Source organism: Argopecten irradians, chromosome 11, assembly GCF_041381155.1.
Source record: "Argopecten irradians isolate NY chromosome 11, Ai_NY, whole genome shotgun sequence".
NCBI lineage: Eukaryota > Metazoa > Mollusca > Bivalvia > Pectinida > Pectinidae > Argopecten > Argopecten irradians.
The window spans coordinates 8482990-8501588 of NC_091144.1; the positions used below are offsets into that span (position 1 = coordinate 8482990).

The following is an 18599-nucleotide window of genomic DNA, read 5'->3' on the forward strand; positions in this document are numbered from 1 at the left end:
TCACGACTATAATTTTTCATTTCTGATAGATAGGGCCCATGTTTTCATTTAAAATTATGATGTGAAAAGTGTCTCAGGATTTTGAGAGAGAAATGGACAGAGTATTACAAACTCTTTAACCTACCAAGATCTCAATGTCAGCATCACCTCACTCCAAATCATTCCTTGTCTTCTGTTTTATATACTTGTAAAGTTAACTTTGTTAAATAAATTTACATGCTTTGTGGAAGCTATGAGGTTTTACTGAACTATATCAAATCTGACCAGTCACAATGTCTCCAGCATTTGTACAGTAATATTTACTGGCTGGGTGACTTCTGGTAGTTAATGCATATTACTAGAAAGTCGTTTTAGAAGATTTCATTTTTCTTTTGGTTGTTCATTATTCATAAAAATGTATACATCAAAACAAAACTCCCTTTTCCTATTTAGACTTTAACTTATACCTTTATTAAATGGCCAGTTACCAAACAACATAAATGGAACAAAAAAAGATAAATATCAGATAATGATGACAGCAAAATATCTTCAATAATTTAAAACTCTCTGATGATTGATTAATCTAGATAGGAACATTTGATAGAGTTTCTGTTCTGGGAAATGATCCACAAGTTGTCAATAGACACTGGCTCACTTCCAGATAACAGGCAAGATGGAGAAACAATCATTTATTATGAGAGTAATGATGTGTGATTTCTAATGACTTCCTTCGCTCATCCTGTAAAATCAGATCACTTACAACCTGGCTAGTAATACTAGTATATTCATTTGAGGAAAATAGTGTCTTCTGACTCTAGTCCTGTCACTTCCATTTCAACTCTAGCCAGCATTGGTAATACTAGTACTGTCCATTGTGGCTGTCTAAACGATTGTGTTTTCTCATCATTCAATGTTTATGAAATAAGTAACTTGTGACAATCTCTCCACAACATCCCGATCAAAAGTTAATCTTGGTAGAAATATAGTCTTCAGGTTACACAAGCATTGATTTGATTGGGTAGATGATGCTGACACTTGACCTCTCATGCTGACAATTTGACCTTGATTTCTGTCATGACGACGTACCTGTCATTCCTTTCTGTTTGAGGTACTCTCCATACTGTTCAGGGACACTTTTGAAGGCTTTGATCTTATTCTTTATCTGTTTGGGCGTGTCCTGGTAGTAATTCTTTAGGTCCCGTGCCATGGCCTGTGTAATAACCAAATTTAGCCTGTATTACTGTAATATTTCAGTAAAAGTAATTGGTTTATAAGTCAAATCCCAGCCTGAATGGATGAACTTTCAAGTCCGAGTCAGCTCAGTTACAACTTGATTAGCCTGATCTAATTAGTCCAATATTTCAGGTCTGTTGCATTAAACAAGTCCAATAACAAAACGGTTATATTTTGTTTATAAACTTGTTTGGTTAAAAAGGATTCATTCGAAAATTGAATGCCTTAATTTATGGCTAGTCTAAAATAATAATTCTGTTTACCAATGATAATTTGTTTCAAAATGATTTTCAAAATTGCAAATTCAAACAAAGTTCAAAATCTGATCAAATAAATCACAAACATATTGTCTCTGTACATTTAAAACTAGGTAGCCTTTTCAGAAGTCATGGAAGTTACAATTTTGGATAACTCAATGATAGAAGAACTTCAGGAAAAATCCTTTCCTTGCTTATAATTCAAACAACAAATGACCCTATGTTGTATCCCATCATTTAATGTTTGACCTTTACCCTGTGACCCTCACCTTATAATCTTCCCCATATTTCTCCATCATGTAGATACAGTAGCGTGTCTCAGGTTCTGATAGTCGTAATCGTCGTTTCTGAGGAATGTTTGCTTCAGCCTCCAATTCTGTAAGTATGTCAAAACACCACCATATTGATCTACATTGTATGTAAAGTATTGAAGAGTTATACTAAAGAGTTGATATAGAAGTCAGAACGGATAGCTATCTCAGGTACAAAGGCATTGCAGCTTTGCATAAAAAATTCTTTGAAAGCTGAATTAAAATTTTGAAGAATTTCATTTATCAATTTATCACAACAATTTGATACATATACGACAAGCATTATTAGCTCAAAGTTAATTAGTTACAACAGCATTAAAGTAAAGTTTACTTTTGATATTTAGTGAAAGCTTTAAAAACCACCAAGATACTCTGAATAAACATCATGTTCTCGAGTTAGTTCATGAAAATCAACTGAATATCCATTTAGAAAGACTTGATTGTATAAATCTGATTACCCAAAGCTACGTGCTGTTTAACAGGTGTAACTTCCTGTTTCTCTGCTGTCTTTTTGGACGATCCAGGAATACTTGTAACAAAGGAATCCTGAAAAGAGTTAAATGTTATAGAATTACATCCAATATCTCCTTATCAATCAACATAGTAGGATAATAGTGGTTCAACAGCATATCAAACATCAGGCCTACCTCTTAGTTTATTAGGGGTCCCGGAAGGGCCATCGCAGATGTGGGAACTTTACAGTATAGGCCTAATTCATGTACTATGTGATACCCCATAACCTTAGTGTGTGGGACTAGTATCTCCAGTGGTGATGAAACATAACAAGTTAGAGCGGGAAACCATCTTAAAGCAACATTCCATCTCCATTAGAATAATAGAATTTTACATGGGTCTGTCAATTTTGGCTTGTCAACCTGAGGCTAGCTGATCATGAGGGTTGACGGCAAGAATCTTTCACGAAGGTTGAGATATCCCTGTCAACTTGACAGGCTCATGTAAGATTCTTTTTCTCCCATACTTAGTAGAAAAAAAAGGTGAAATTCCAGTTTGTTTCCAGCTTTTTTGTCGCACCATTATGAAAGAACGATGTTATGCATCAAAATTGATGACATCGTCTACAATGCATGTCACGTTTACGCCACATATATTATTGACTTAACATAATCTAACATTGGTCTGTCAATTTTGGCTTGTCAACCCGAGGCTTGCATAGGATTGACAGCAAAAAATCTTTCACAAGGGTTGAGATATCCCTGTCAACTTGACAGACTCATGTAAGATTCTTTTTCTCATATACCTAGTAGAAAAAAAAAGCTGAAATTCCAGTTTGTTTCCAGCTTTTTTGTCGCACCATTATGAAGGAGCATTGTTATGCATCAAAATTGAAGACATCATCTACATTGCACGCCACAGTTACGCCACATGTATTGATCACGAAACGTAATTGGTTAGCGCATGAGCTGTCTTACACCCTCCTATGTACAGTCTATGTGAAGATTAAAGATGATTTATTGTAAGAAAAGTATCTTATTCATAAACAAATTGTTTCCTTTGAATAAGCATCTTATTTGATTCCACATTTCACTATTAATGACTTAAAAAGTTCCCAAAAGGCCCCAGGTCCAGGTTTTCAAACTAAAGAATAGGCCCTGACTTAATTAATATAAGTTGTAGAAGTCTTTGTCAGCTCTGTGTCGACTTCAATTGCTTGACTCCTTTAGTTTAACCAGAATTGAGATTAGTTGCTAGATCGTCCTTGGCATCGAGTATCTTTTGGGCGAGGAGTGACCTTTAACCTTATAATTACCTTCGTTTTGGGAATCTTTAGGGTTTTGTTGGGGTCTGTAGCTAGGCCCATTTGCTGCATGTTCTCCTTGACTGATCTGGTAGAGTCCCAGGCATTCTTTATTTGTTTACTGTAATGATAATTAAAATATAAACAGTAATAGAAAGACTTAAATCACAATAAAAAACTACATCTGGTACAATATGCTCGATTGGTCTAAGTCTGGACAGCGCACCATATATAGGTGAAACCAACCGTTGCTACAACAACCTAACCTACATACTAAACATAACTTCCGCTTCCATACAGACATGGTTCAACTGACCGATAAACACCACCCACGACGTGTACTACGGCCACTGACCAACAGTTGGGGATTGGCAACTGAGTTAATTGGTGTGACCATCAATAGGAAACACACCCTAGATAAGACCTGTTCTCATGATATTCCCCCTGAATCAGGGTGAAAGATACATAAACAGATCACTGAAGTGAAGACTTAGAAGAGCACAATAACAAATATACATACTGTACTAACAAATGTACCAATGACAGAAACTCCTAGCATCTACCACACAATAAATCAAGAAAACAATAGAACATCATTCTCTAGAATGAAACAGACAAGAAAGGACTGACAATCCTAACATTCCAGTCCAATACGCTCCCATTACATTATTCTATTCAGTATTGAGGACATCAACTGATTGAAGATTGTGCAAGGTGTCATGGATTAGCTAACCAATCCACAGGGATTTGCAATGATAACCTAAAATAAAAGTGATCAAGAGTCAAGATCTTGATATATGATACAAACCCCCTGTGCCCAGTCTGACCATAATCGCAGGCTCATGTCCCTAGTTATGTTCAAGACGTCCAAGAATCAGTGTTTCAATAGCCATCTTTGAAGACCAAAAGTTTAATTTTAACTGCCAATCAGAATCGCCGAATTTCAGCGGAAATCGAGCTCAGCTGTCTGATTGGGTGTTAAAATTAACTTTCAGTCTTCAAAGATGGCTATCCAAACATTGATTCTAGGACGTCTCGAACATAACTAAGGACATAGCATCATTAATGTGATGAGTTGGGATGCGACATGTATTAAAGTGAGTGCCAATTGTTTTCTTTTAACTATCAAGACCTCTTTGGCCCCAATTAAACCTACAGAAGTCCTACAATCGCTGTCGCCAGATTTGTACTACAATCCCCGGCTTTTCAAGAGCAGTAGGTAGCTGACCATAAACAGGCAATCAGTTAGAATTTTGAGCCCGTGATTATGGTCAGTTTTAGCGGGCTAGTCGATATTGCCCATCTCACTTTTGATATTTGTACTAAATTCCCTGATGGCTATACACTGTAGTCAATGGTAAACACCATCTTCCAGCAAAGTGACACAACAAAATTTGATTAGTTGAAAGGCATTCTAAAAATTATGACGCCTTTTTTGATAATTTTTAAAACAACATTATGTGTGTAATAGGGAGGGTTTTCCTCAAGAGACCCGGAGGGGCGATCCGACTGTAGCTCCCGTTATATGTATAAGTCCCAAATCGTGATCGTATAGTATTTTTAGTATACAACAGAGTCCACAGTCGTCACAAATCCTCTCCGGATCCCGTTTCCTCCACAGGTTACAGGCCTGTATCTCAACAGGTTCGATCTCTAGGATGTAGCGGAAGCACTGACACTAATCCAATAACTCAACTAGGTAAATACAGGTACAAATAACTATTTATTATATAAAAGACAAGTAGATTAAGTATTACATAGAAGATTCACAATAGTGCCCGTTACAACAGATAACAATAAGAGATATAAGTGCCGAAGCAGTTACAATGTATCCAAGATTAACTATGGCCAAACATTAGGCCTAATTAGCTAAGTCCTGTGTGATTACCACGTTCCCTAAACAAAGCCTAACACCTTACGGAGCCAACTAACCACCTACAAGTGTTCCTAACTCTAGAGGTATATCAAAGTACTGAAAGTACTAAATGGCTCGGTCTCAATGATTGGAGGATATATTTCTAAAGTCAACATTTTTTTGGACAATAAGAAATAAAGTTTGCTAGTGTTCCTTCCAGTTTGGACTTTTGAGGATTCCTTGGACACCAAGGTGTTAAATAAGAAACATATACTATACTCTTAGGAGCCCATTCTAATATTTCCTATGGTGTTATATGCCAAATGACTTTATAGCATCTTTAACCTTTTCCTTGTTAATTTGATGTCAATTAAAATATCCATTCTGAATTGCTATTCTCATTAAGTTCCTGGGACCAAAGTATCAGTTAACAAGTATTGTTTTGCAGCAGAGACAGACAAGAGGCATATTTTTCTATGCCAAAATGTCTTAAATATAGAATATGTCAGTCCTCAAGAAGACTTATCAATATAGTCATACCATTTCTGAATAAACTGGTCAATTGGTCTACTTTTAACAAGTTTTTGTAATTAGTCTTTTGTAAAACAGCAAGTTGATTGATATATCCAAACATGATTTAAACTAGCTATGATAAAATATCTTAAACATCTTACAGCCATTTAAACAAGAGCTGTCGGAGAACGGTAAAGCTCGCCTATTCAGAAGAAGTTGTTGTTCAAGTATTTACTATTTAAACATGGAAGTATGACAAATTAACAGACTAAAAAAAACCTAAAGGGCCCCAAATTGGTTGTATTATCACGTTCAGCATCCATACACATTAGGAAAATAAAATCATAAACATTTATGATGACTTAAGCTTAAACAATTGACGAAACAGAAGCTTGCTCAAAAACTTTACCGTGAAATGGGACGCCAACGCTGACGCCGACGCCGACGCCGGGGTGACAACATTAGCTCCCCCTATTCTTCGAATAGGCGAGCTAAAAACGTATGGTCTATTTTCATGTTAAGTATACATTATGCCAAAAAGTAATTATTCTACATTTTATTCCAATATCAATTGGGTATCTTGTTAGCTCGCCATAAACCATGAATTGTTTTATACACTTTTTTAACTTGAGGAAATTACAAATGATTTTTTTCTACAATATTTGTATTTTCAAATCCCCATACTTCTGATGAGTATAATAAAACTGGCATTACAAGTGACTAAAATATTTTCAGTTTAAAATCAACAGGAAGGGATACATTCCTTTGTTTCTTAAAAATAGTAGACACTGATTTTATTGTTTGTTCAGCAGTTTTTTCCTTTTCTTTAAAAACGCTACCATTAATGTTAAAAAATATACATAGATATGTATACCCTTCTTATCAAAATAATTCTATATCCCATAACGTAAACTGGTGTTGTTGGGCCAATTTACGTTTTGAGAATATTACAACTTTTATCTTTCTGATATATTAGATAATAATTTCCATGTAATGCAATAATGTAATGCAATATTATTCAAATCTGTTTAACATTTGTTGTAGAACAGTGTCATCGCCATATAAAATGATAAAAGTTTGGGATACATTTCAATATTATCTGTAAATAATTTGTCAATAGTTGTCAGACAATTAACATTCTTTTTCCGCCAGATAAGATTCCAAGTCATCAAGGTATATTGAAAATAGGAAAGGAGATATAAATAAGGTACCATACTGTGCATGTATATGTTCAATGTAAATTAACAATGTAAGCTGATCTTGCAGAATTGCCTTACAGCGTTATAATAAATGCAGTTGTCTCATTGCATTGGATATAATTGATTTAAGGCAGTTCATGTGGCGACCGAAAAAGGTAAAATCACCATTTTCAGAGTGATCAGAGAAGATTGATAGTCAAGGAGGGAAAACATAAGACAACCTGTGTTATGCAAATTATTTATCTAATTTATTTTGAATAAAGTATGCCGAAGATGATGATTAGTGTATTATTAACAATAATCTTAATATGTTTTCTAACAAGAGATCCCAGAGGGATCTTGGCGCCCACCAAAGAATGATCTATGACTGACAATGGAAAGAGGGATCTTTTCCCGGCTTTTCAAACTTTTTCAAACACACTACATATAAAATTTGAGACAGATCGCTATAGTACTTTCTAAGAAATAGTGGTAACAAACTACAACAATGAAATCTAAGGTGGCGGCCGGTTGGCCATCTTGTTTACCGATCAGTCCCGAAAGGCATTATGGATTAGTCCTAAAAGGTACTATGCACAACAAGGGTACAAGGGGAAACTATGCATGGAATTTGAGAAAGATCCCTTCAGTACTCGCTGAGAAATAGCGATAACAAACTTTAACTATCATAATCCAAGATGGCCATCGGTCGGTCATCTTGTATACCGATCGGTCCAAAAATACAATATGCACAACTAGGGTCCTAGGGGAACCTGTATATGAAATTTGAGACGATCCCTTTAGCACTTTTTGAGAAAAAGTGATAACAAACTTTAACTATCAAAATCCAAGATGGCCGCCTGTCAGCAATCTTGTTCACTGATCGGTCCCAAAATGCAATATGCACAACTAGGGTCCTAGGGGAACCTGTATATGAAATTTGAGAAAGATCCCTTCATCACTTTTTGAGAAATAGCGGTAACAAACTTTAACTATCAAAATCCAAGATGGCCGCCTGTCGGCCATCTTGTTGACCGATCGGTCCGCAAATACAATATACACAACTAGGGTCCTAGGGGAACCTGTAGAAGACATTTGAGAAAGATCTCTTCAGCACTTTTTGAGAAATAGCGGTAACAAACTTTAACTATCAAAATCCAAGATGGCTGCCTTTCGGCCATCTTGTTGACCGATCAGTCTCAAAATACAATATGCACAACTAGGGTCCTAGGGGAAACTGTATATGAAATTTGAGAAAGATCCCTTCTTCACAATTTGAGAAATAGCGGTAACAAACTTTAACTATCAAAATCCAAGATGGCCGCCTGTCGGCCATCTTGTTCACCGATCGGTCCCAAAATACAATATGCACAACTAGGGTCCTAGGGGAACCTGTATAAGAAATTTGAGAAAGATCCCTTCAGCACTTTTTGAGAAATAGCGGTAACAAACTTTAACTATCAAAAACCAAGATGGCCGCCTGTCAGCCATCTTGTTCACCGATCGGTCCCAAAATGCAATATGCACAACTAGGGTCCTAGAGGAACCTAAATATGAAATTTGAGAAAGATCCCTTCTGTACTTTCTGAGAAATAGCGGTAACAAGAATTGTTAACGGACGGACGGACGGACGGACGGACGGACGGACGGACGACGGACCACGGACGAAAGGCGATTTGAATAGCCCACCATCTGATGATGGTGGGCTAAAAATATTAACAACTAATGTCATATTGTGTTATAAATTTAATGTTTTATTTATTCTTTTTATTTCAAGCATGTAGATGTCATAGAAAATAAACAAATACCAAGTATATGCATATTAAAGTAAAATTCACAAATCACACCACTTATGTGTATTGTATATATGGAATGAAGATGATGATGGTAATTATTTGTGCCATGTCAAAATTATTACGCCCTTTTTTGATAAAAAAAAGTTTAAAACAGCTTCATGCATTTTTCTTACACAATATTCCTCATTTGGGTAACTTAGTGATTACTCAAACAGGTAACTGTTACTCAAATGGGTAACTGTTCCCCCATATGCATGGTCGTGCCCAACCGGTTTGTAACATTACAGTAGCTAGGGAAAATGTAGTGGCTAGGCAGAGACCACCGGGAATCAAACCCAGGACCTCTGAAAACTTGCCAAATACTCAACCGACTGAGCTATATACATTTACTTCAATCCTGCTACACATTCATGGTATCGTTATCTTCTTCTTCTTTATAATGATGCTGTCCATCAATGATGATGATTATAGGCATCAGGGCTCTGGCATATTTTGCACAGCAGCGTACGTGGGGAGGGTTATTTCAGTGCAATTTTTATGTTACTTGTGCTGAAATAGATAAAGGAATTGATCCAGGTATATTTCAAATTTCAAGTTGATACTTACATCTACGATAATATTATATCATGCTCTGTGCTGACAGATCTATTTATGACATATTTTGGCCACCATATCTATATATAGCTACAGATGACATAACACTTAACATATACATTTCCAACCACATCTCTTGTTCCAGATAATTGCAAAATATGGTACATAGTGTCACATATTCAGTTTAAGAAATTAAAGAATTGCTTATTAACTAATGTTGCACATTTCTTTGTGTTTTAGGACTGGTCGGAAGTATCGTCACATTACTCTTTGGAGTACAAGCTACATTCAAAGGACAAGCTAACAGAAGCTATCGACTGATGCATTTACGCTATGGATTTGGTTTATTTACTTTTGGATCAATGCTTGGCTGGCAACACCTACAGACACGCATTTATCGAGAGCGTTTAATTGCTCTTAAAAAAGAATTGTTAGAGGAACTTGGTGAAGATGAAAATAGTTTAAATATGCTGTAAAGTGGATGTGCTGTTTTAATTGTTTACAATAATGACATATAGAGTGATATGGTATACTAACTTGTCAGGCCATATCAAAATGACATGGGTACAGTACAATTCACAGTTTAGTCCCACCTTTCCATAATTGACTAATTGTGACATCATCTTTTGGTGTGAATAATAGTAGTAGCTTCTTACCAGGAGAATCATGAACTTGGTGCAAGATGTCATTCAAATATGATCTACAGAAATAATCATCATTTGGAACTAGCATATACAAAGATATATTCCTGGCTAACAACAAGAGGTTAAGGTGGTGAGAGGTTCTGTCAAACACCAAACTGTATTTATAATGTTGATGATAAATTAGTGAACTCTTGGAAAATGTGGGTCTCTCCAGCTGCTGAGGCAGTTTAGTGGAACATTTCACCTGGCACTGTTGTCTGTACTGTCTCTCAAAGCGATATATTGGTAATTTTATTAATATTTCCAGTCAAGGTAGTAAAAATTTTAAAGTGAACAGTCGGGCAAGGATGGCTAAAGTCGGTAAAAATGGTGTGAATGTATCCAGTATAATTTCTTATGAAATGGAAAAATAAAATCTCTCGTCAAAATCTGTCTGCGTACGAAGAAATTGATTTAAAGTTTGTGAATTCTAAAACGTCCTCCCGGCTCACTATGTCCGTGGTTACATTTCCACACAGCCTCGCTTTCAATGCTTTCAACTTTTCTTTACTTTAATGGTCAGAACTGGGAAACTAAGCAGAACTTTACCGTCGTATTGATATGTGAGAACTTTTGGAAGGCCAATGACCGCATTTAGACTGGTTTTCTTTGCCCGACTATTCACTTCAATCAGTCAAAAGAAGATGAGAAGTAAAGATATACGGTACCAATTCTAAAACAAGCCTACAATGGTCATGTATATATATGTGTCAGTACAAATGTATGTAAAATATGCAAATTCAAACAATATCACAGAATTTAATTTACTTCAATATTGGTGTACTTATTATACATATTAAGGGACAATTCAGTCTAAGAGTACATTAAAATTTGCACATATATCGGAAACAAACCAATTCTCATAGAAATTAGATAAGTTGGTGTTACATGTATTGTGATGTCAGAAAAGCCCACTGTAGTGAAATGTTCAAACTCTCTTACTGTCGCCCATTACACAGTGGTCGGATGTCTTGTATACTGAACCCTGGCCCTTTTCAGTGTAGTAAAGAATTTTTTGTCAAGAACAACTCGAATCTCTCACAGAGTTAGCCTCACTGAATTGTCCCTTTAATATATAGATATTTTGATATGAGTGTCATTGATGGTTTGTGTGTGTATGATGAGTGATATTTAGGAAGAAGTGTGGAGATACATGAACATGTATGTTTGTTATGAATTTAAAATGGTTTGCATGACAATGAAATGATAATAAAAGTTTAGACTTGTGTTATTCTCTTGTGGAAAATACAATGTTAACAACAATACAATAAATTAAATACACGTACAACAACTACTATTGCAGGTTTGATGGTGTCCTGTTGACTTTAAATTTGTTTCTTCAAGTTTTGTGAGGGTATACGAAATATATACAATAGGGTACTTGTATCTGATCTATATAGTCTTTTATTATATAATCTGCCTGATATCTAGTGATTTCGCCTTTGTAATATTTTCCATATGTCACTAGGGTAATATGACCTGGAACGATTTTCATTGGCTGGAAATTCGTTTGTAACGTCAAGACAGAAACAATAAAATGACGTCCGGAAAAATGACGTGATATCAGGATTTTGAGGATAGCAGGACAAAATGGCAACGACCACTGGATTTTCGAAATACATTTTGACATAGGATTCTTCAAAATGTAGGTTTTTGTAGTTATGTGATATTTAGTATCTTAAATGAGTGTTTACTTCATATGAGATTTCATGAAACTTGTCTCAAAGTTTTAATTTTTACTTGCAAAGGCTTGCAAAAATTAAATCTTCTTAGAATTCATAAAATCTCCTATGAAATGAACATTCGTTTAAGATCCTATATTTCTGTAATTAAGCAGAAATGCACAAAAATGTAGTTTCATGAATGACTTATTTCCCTTGTGATTTCTGTAAACATACTTATTTTAGCACTTTTCACACTGTCTTTGAAGCGCTATTTCAAATAAAGGGTATTTTGGTACTAGAACGTAACAGTATACATATATTGAACCACTGAATTGCACTATATCTGCGCTAATAAATCATAATTTACATTTTTCCGTATACACTGGTCGAATTTGCACTTAAAATTTGACTGCGCTAAAATAAGTACAGAGGTCAAAGGTACGCTACTTCACACACACTGTAATCAGTACTCAAATGTTTGATCTCAGCGACTGCGGTCGTTAGACAACTTTGGCGGGGCGAAAATGACTGGCCGTTATCCACATTATAAATATAAAGAAACAAGAAATCCCAGAATGATCTATGTCTGACAATGGAAAGAGGGATTTTTTCTCTGCTTTTCAAACTTTTTCAAACATACGACATATAAAATTTGAGACTGATTGCTTCAGTACTTTCTAAGATATAGTGGTAGTGATCTTCAACTATCAAAACACAAGATGTCGGCCATCTTGGTCACTGTGCAGTCCCAAAATGCAATATGCAAAACTAAGACCCTAGGGGAACCTGGATATGAAATTTGAGACAGATCTCTTCAGCACTTTCTGAGAAATAGCGGTAACAAACTTCAACAATCAAAATCCAAGATGGTGGCCTGTCGGCCATCTTGTTCACTGATCGGTCCAAAAATGCAATATGCACAACAAGGGCCCTAGGGGAACCTACATATGAAATTTGAGAATGATCCATTCTTGACTCTGAGAAATAGCCATAACAAACATTAACTATCAAAATCCAAGATGGCTGCTTGGCGGCCAAATGCACAATTAGGGTCCTAGGGGAACCTACATATGGAATTTGAGAACAATGCCTTCAGTACTTTCTGAGATATAGCAGTAACAAGTATTGATGGTGTTGGACTAAAAATGCATGGGGAGTTTAACAAGAGGCCCAAGGGCCTAAACAGTCATCTGACTTCCTTGGCAAAAGTCATATAGGAAATTAATTAGATATTGTGTCATGGTAGTCATCTTTGATTTGGGATCAACTAGAGATGTAACAACACTTTAATTTGTCAAGATCATATCAGGATCATTTTAGACAAGGTTTAGCCAAATTGTACCAGTTACACTGGTATCAAAATTTGTTTTCAACCCTGACAGAAAGCTTTAGTGTGCAGCAATATTGCTGCAATAGAGCAGCTATATTGCGGCACCCTGATCTGTATGCAGCAAGTTACTGCAGCAATTTAGCAGGTTAGTGCAGCTAGCCGCACCGTTCTGGCACTATTGCCGCACTAGTACTTTGTTACAGCTATATTGCTGCAATATTGCAGCTTTCGTGCAAGAAACTTTTCTTCAAAAACCTGTGTGCAGCAATAGTGCCGAAAATTGTACTAGAAGCATCCTACACAGAAAACTTTAGGAAGGTTGCAGCAATATTGCAATATTGTGCTATATTGTCGCAGTATAACTTAGAATTATGGGTACTCCTTTGCTAAAGGTTAAAATTAGTAGACCTCAATTCAAACATTGATTCAAGAGGTCGTGGTGAGGTAATGGAAACTTCTTTCATTGAATTTATGATAAATTACAAGTGGATGTAGTCTGATAGTTTCATTGGATTTGATAAGTTTATAAGCAATATAATTGTTTTTATTGGCTTATAGTCATTTTATGTCACAAACACTTTAATGTGCATGTATATATAGCATTATTCAATTCATGTTTCCTGGAACAATAATTTTCATGTGATGCTGACAAGGTAATTCTTGATCAAGATAAAGACCAATTTCAGTAACAAATGAATTCAAAAGGTCATTGCATAATACATGTACAAGAATCAAAAGAATGACTCTTGTGATTTTTCCAATCTTTTCTATATATACCTTTGTACTTGTTTAAATATAAACCATGCAGGAAGCTAACGGCTATGGTGCCACAAGTATGTGCGGCTTTGTTGCGGCAAATGTGTGTGCTGCTTTAGTGTGACAAGTATGTGCGGCTATGGTGCAGCAAGTGTGTGCGGCAAACTCATTTCCATACAAAAAGTATACATGTATTGCAGCAATATTGCTGAAACATTGCTGCAACTGTGTGCCAGAGGCCTTATATTTCTGCAAGGGAAGATGGATCATTTCATGCAAGTTTCAGCCAAATCACACTTAAAGATGCTCCACTGCTGACAGAGCATAGTTGAGATTTTACATATATGTCTAATTAGCACAGAAAAATATATACAGTGTATAAGATCATTTCTTTTACTTTTGGTGCATGTGCACTTAGTACTTCATGCCATATAGGAAATAGTGCCACGGATTTTTTTTGGATGCAATTATTTTCAATATTTAAGTTTTTTTTTTTATCTTGAAGTGAAATGGGAAGCTCAAACTTTTCAGTGGTGGTAACAGTGAAGGGTAAGTAACTTTTGCAACTGAAGAAAAATACCAATTCTAGATCTTCTGCTCGTGTTTTTGATAGAGAAAAAAATACCATTTATCAGCGGTGGAGCATCTTTAAAGAACTTGAGAAGAAGTTAAAAATGTGTTTTCATGATGGCGATTGTGGCGGCCATCTTGGATTTCGGATCAACCCGAAAAATAACAACACTTGGTCAGGACCATCATATGTCAGAATAATTTCATGAAAGTTTCAACTAAATCACACAGGTAGAACATTGTCAACTTGAGAAGAAGTTCATAATGTCTATTCAAGATGGCGGCTGTGTTGTCCATCTTGTTTTTCTCATCGACCCGAAATATAACAACACTTGGTCATGATCAGGACCATGTCAGGATCATTTCATGCCAGTTCCAGCTAAATCACACAGGTAGAACTTGAGAAGAAGTTCAAAATGTGAAAAGTTAACACATGACGGATGACAACGGACGAAACATGTTGACTAAAAACCGGTCGTTATGGACAGGTGGTAGTTATATACAGGCAGCCATTAGAGCAGGTTTTACTGTATGATTACAGTATATTTATCAGTTTAATGTATGTTAGCAGTATTCTTAGGGGTTGAGGAATATTGACTAAAACTGGAGCCAGAAAAACTACTTCCAAATACTGCCACTATGTACCAACATTTAAATGTTCTCACCACAATTAGATTCAAAAACAAGAAAATTGTGTCCGGTTTAATTTTATTTAACACATTTAGTGACAAAACTAGCCAGTACAGGTACAGGTTGACCTGTCCAGTATTTACTTCCATTCTGGTAGATAAGGGAATTTTCACAGATAGCACAAACCTTTTAACCCGAAGAAGATGCATATATGTTGCATAATAATCTTGGCATACATTGTCTATGACATACTCAGTTTTGAAGAACAGTTTAGAACACTCTGTATCAATTTATCATACATGTATCTCAATACCACTGGCCAACATCCGTTTTACTTGACTTATAATTATTAATCAGTATAACATTTACTTTTATATGCCCATATTAAGACTCGGTAGATGATATCACTGGGTATTTTTTCAGCTCGGATGAAATTTGTCTATCAGTTTAAACTCTTGACATTTAAATAAGATACAGTTTCGCTCCTGACCACAATATCACTGGCCACAGTATGATAAACCTCCATATTGTGTAAGATTATACATCCCAACATTAGCAATGGGCACAGTTTTCCAGCTTGTATTGATCATGATTTCACTTGTTCTTGTTTATGTATTATCTCCACATAGTTTATCCAAACAGTCTTGTCCTATATTACCACTGAGTGCTGTATTCTTGTGGATGTTGAATCTCCACAGTTGATCCAGTCTTTGTCTATATTACCACTGGGGGCTGTATTCCTGTAGATGTTGAATCTCAACAGTTGATCCAGTCTTTGTCTATATTACCACTGGGGGCTGTATTCTTGTTGATGTTGAATCTCAACAGTTGATCCAGTCTATGTCTATATTACCACTGGGGTCTGTATTCCTTTAGATGTTGAATCTCCACTGTTGATCCACTCAGTCTTTGTCTATATTACCACTGGGGGCTGTATTCCTGTAGATGTTGAATCTCCACTGTTGATCCACTCAGTCTTTGTCTATATTACCACTGGGGGCTGTATTCCTGTAGATGTTGAATCTCCACAGTTTATCCAGTCTTTGTCTATATTACCACTGGGGGCTGTATTCCTGTAGATGTTGAATCTCCACTGTTGATCCACTCAGTCTTTGTCTATATTACCACTGGGGGCTGTATTCCTGTAGATGTTGAATCTCCACTGTTTATCCACTCAGTCTTTGTCTATATTACCACTGGGGGCTGTATTCCTGTAGATGTTGAATCTCCACTGTTTATCGTCTTTGTCTATATTACCACTGGGGGCTGTATTCTTGTTGTATTGAATCTCCACTGTTTATCGTCTTTGTCTATATTACCACTGGGGGCTGTATTCCTTTAGATGTTGAATCTCCACTGTTTATCAGTCTTTGTCTATATTACCACTGGGGTCTGTATTCCTGTAGATGTTGAATCTCCACTGTTGATCCACTCAGTCTTTGTCTATATTACCACTGGGGGCTGTATCCTTGTTGTATTGAATCTCCAAAGTTTATCCAGTCTTTGTCTATATTACCACTGGGGGCTGTATCCTTGTTGTATTGAATCTCCACAGTTTATCTAGTCTTTGTCTATATTACCACTGGGGGCTGTATCCTTGTTGTATTGAATCTCCACAGTTTATCCAGTCTTTGTCTATTACCACTGGGGGCTGTATTCTTGTTGATGTTGAATCTCCACTGTTTATCCAGTCCACTGGGGTCTGTATTCCTGTAGATGTTGAATCTCCACTGTTGATCCACTCAGTCTTTGTCTATATTACCACTGGGGGCTGTATTCTTGTTGATGTTGAATCTCAACAGTTTATCCAGTCTTTGTCTATATTACCACTGGGGCTGTATCTTTATTGATGTTGAATCTCCACAGTTGATCCAGTCTTTGTCTATATTACCACTGGGGGCTATATCTTTATTGATGTTGAATCTCCACAGTTGATCCAGTCTTTGTCTATATTACCACTGGGGGCTGTATCTTTATTGATGTTGAATCTCCACAGTTGATCCAGTCTTTATCTATATTACCACTGGGGGCTGTATTCTTGTTGATGTTGAATCTCCACTGTTGGTTACGTTTGATCTCACCCCACAGTACCACTTGGTGCCTTGTTACCACCTGTATTGGGTTTGCTGGTCAGTAAAGACCTTAGACTGGTAGAGGTCTCTAATAAGGATGTCGCCTTCCCAGGTACCAGACCACCTGCAGCAGTAATGATAAGTCATCATATTTATATGCAATGATAGCCATTCACTTCTGAATTTGTTGCTGGACCAATTCTGGACAAAATGTGGTGGTATAACATGGGACTACTGTACTTCTTAAGTCGTTGCCAGACAAATTCAACAATTTTGATAAACGAAAGAAATTAGTTGATTGTTTCATATGCAATACTTTATATCATGAACATGTTTCTTCGATGTAGTGAGACTGGCTGCTGTGATGTTTATGTGAAGCTAGTTACCTTTTTATAAGAGTTTGAATGCCTCAAAGCTGATTGAAGGATTATTGATGTAGTGAGACTGACTGCTGTGATGTTTAACTGAAGCTATTTACCTTTTGACAAGAGTTTGAACGCTTCAAAGCTAATTGACGGATCATTGGTTGCGTCAGTCACCAGGTTTTCTACACTTTCCATTTTGTTGATCTCAAACTTGACCCATTTGTATCCTGTGCAACGTTTGGAGCCTGGACAGCTTTGTATTAAGTTCTGAACAACAGGATGTGATAGACCAAAGAATTCTGCTCCTTTACCAACCAAGTCCAGCATGTTGTTTCCTCTAAAGGTAAGAATAGCATACACATAAACAAAGCAACAACATCAGTTTAGAAGCAAATCTAAAGCTATCAATCAGGCCCAAATAGAATCACTTACTGAATAACTTGATAATGTAATAACAGGCTCAAATAGAATCACTTACCAAGTAACTTAATAATGTAATAACAGGCCCAAATAGAATCACTTACCAAGTAACTTAATAATGTAATAACAGGCTTAAATAGAATCACTTACTGAGTAACTTGATAATGTAATAACAGGCTTAAATATCATCACTTACTGAGTAACTTGATAATGTAATAACAGGCTCAAATAACATCACTTACCAAGTAACTTAATAATGAAATAACAGGCCCAAATAGCATCACTTACCGAGTAACTTAATATTGTTATAACAGGCCCAAATAGCATCACTTACCGAGTAACTTAATATTGTTAATAACAGGCCCAAATAGCATCACTTACCAAGTAACTTAATATTGTAATAACAGGCCCAAATAGAATCAAACTTATAAAGTAACTTAATAATGAAATAACAGGCCCAAATAGCATCACTTACCGAGTAACTTAATATTGTAATAACAGGCCCAAATAGCATCACTTACCGAGTAACTTAATAATGTAATAACACGCCCAAATAGAATCACTTACCGAGTAACTTAATAATGTAATAACAGGCTCAAATAGAATCACTTACCAAGTAACTTAATAATGTAATAAC

The 18599-nt window shown here is 36.1% G+C and overlaps 2 protein-coding genes across 2 annotated transcripts in view; both read right to left on the reverse strand.

The window, feature by feature from the left end:
* The window catches only part of LOC138335712 (uncharacterized), a 68226-nt gene extending 63387 nt beyond the window's left edge, over positions 1-4839 (reverse strand). Inside the window, exons 1-6 of the mRNA XM_069284872.1 lie at positions 4836-4839; positions 4345-4375; positions 3549-3657; positions 2239-2326; positions 1739-1845; positions 1066-1189 (exon numbers count right to left, since the gene is read on the reverse strand). Of these exons, the coding sequence (XP_069140973.1) occupies positions 1066-1189; positions 1739-1845; positions 2239-2326; positions 3549-3657; positions 4345-4375; positions 4836-4839 (463 nt within the window). The remainder of the gene's footprint in view (positions 1-1065; positions 1190-1738; positions 1846-2238; positions 2327-3548; positions 3658-4344; positions 4376-4835) is intronic.
* Positions 4840-15166: 10327 nt separating this feature from the next.
* LOC138334685 (transforming growth factor beta regulator 1-like) overlaps positions 15167-18599 on the reverse strand; it is a 43704-nt gene continuing 40271 nt past the window's right edge. Inside the window, exons 9-10 of the mRNA XM_069283351.1 lie at positions 17656-17879; positions 15167-17301 (exon numbers count right to left, since the gene is read on the reverse strand). Coding sequence (XP_069139452.1) covers positions 17183-17301; positions 17656-17879 — 343 coding nt within the window. The 3' untranslated portion in view covers positions 15167-17182. The remainder of the gene's footprint in view (positions 17302-17655; positions 17880-18599) is intronic.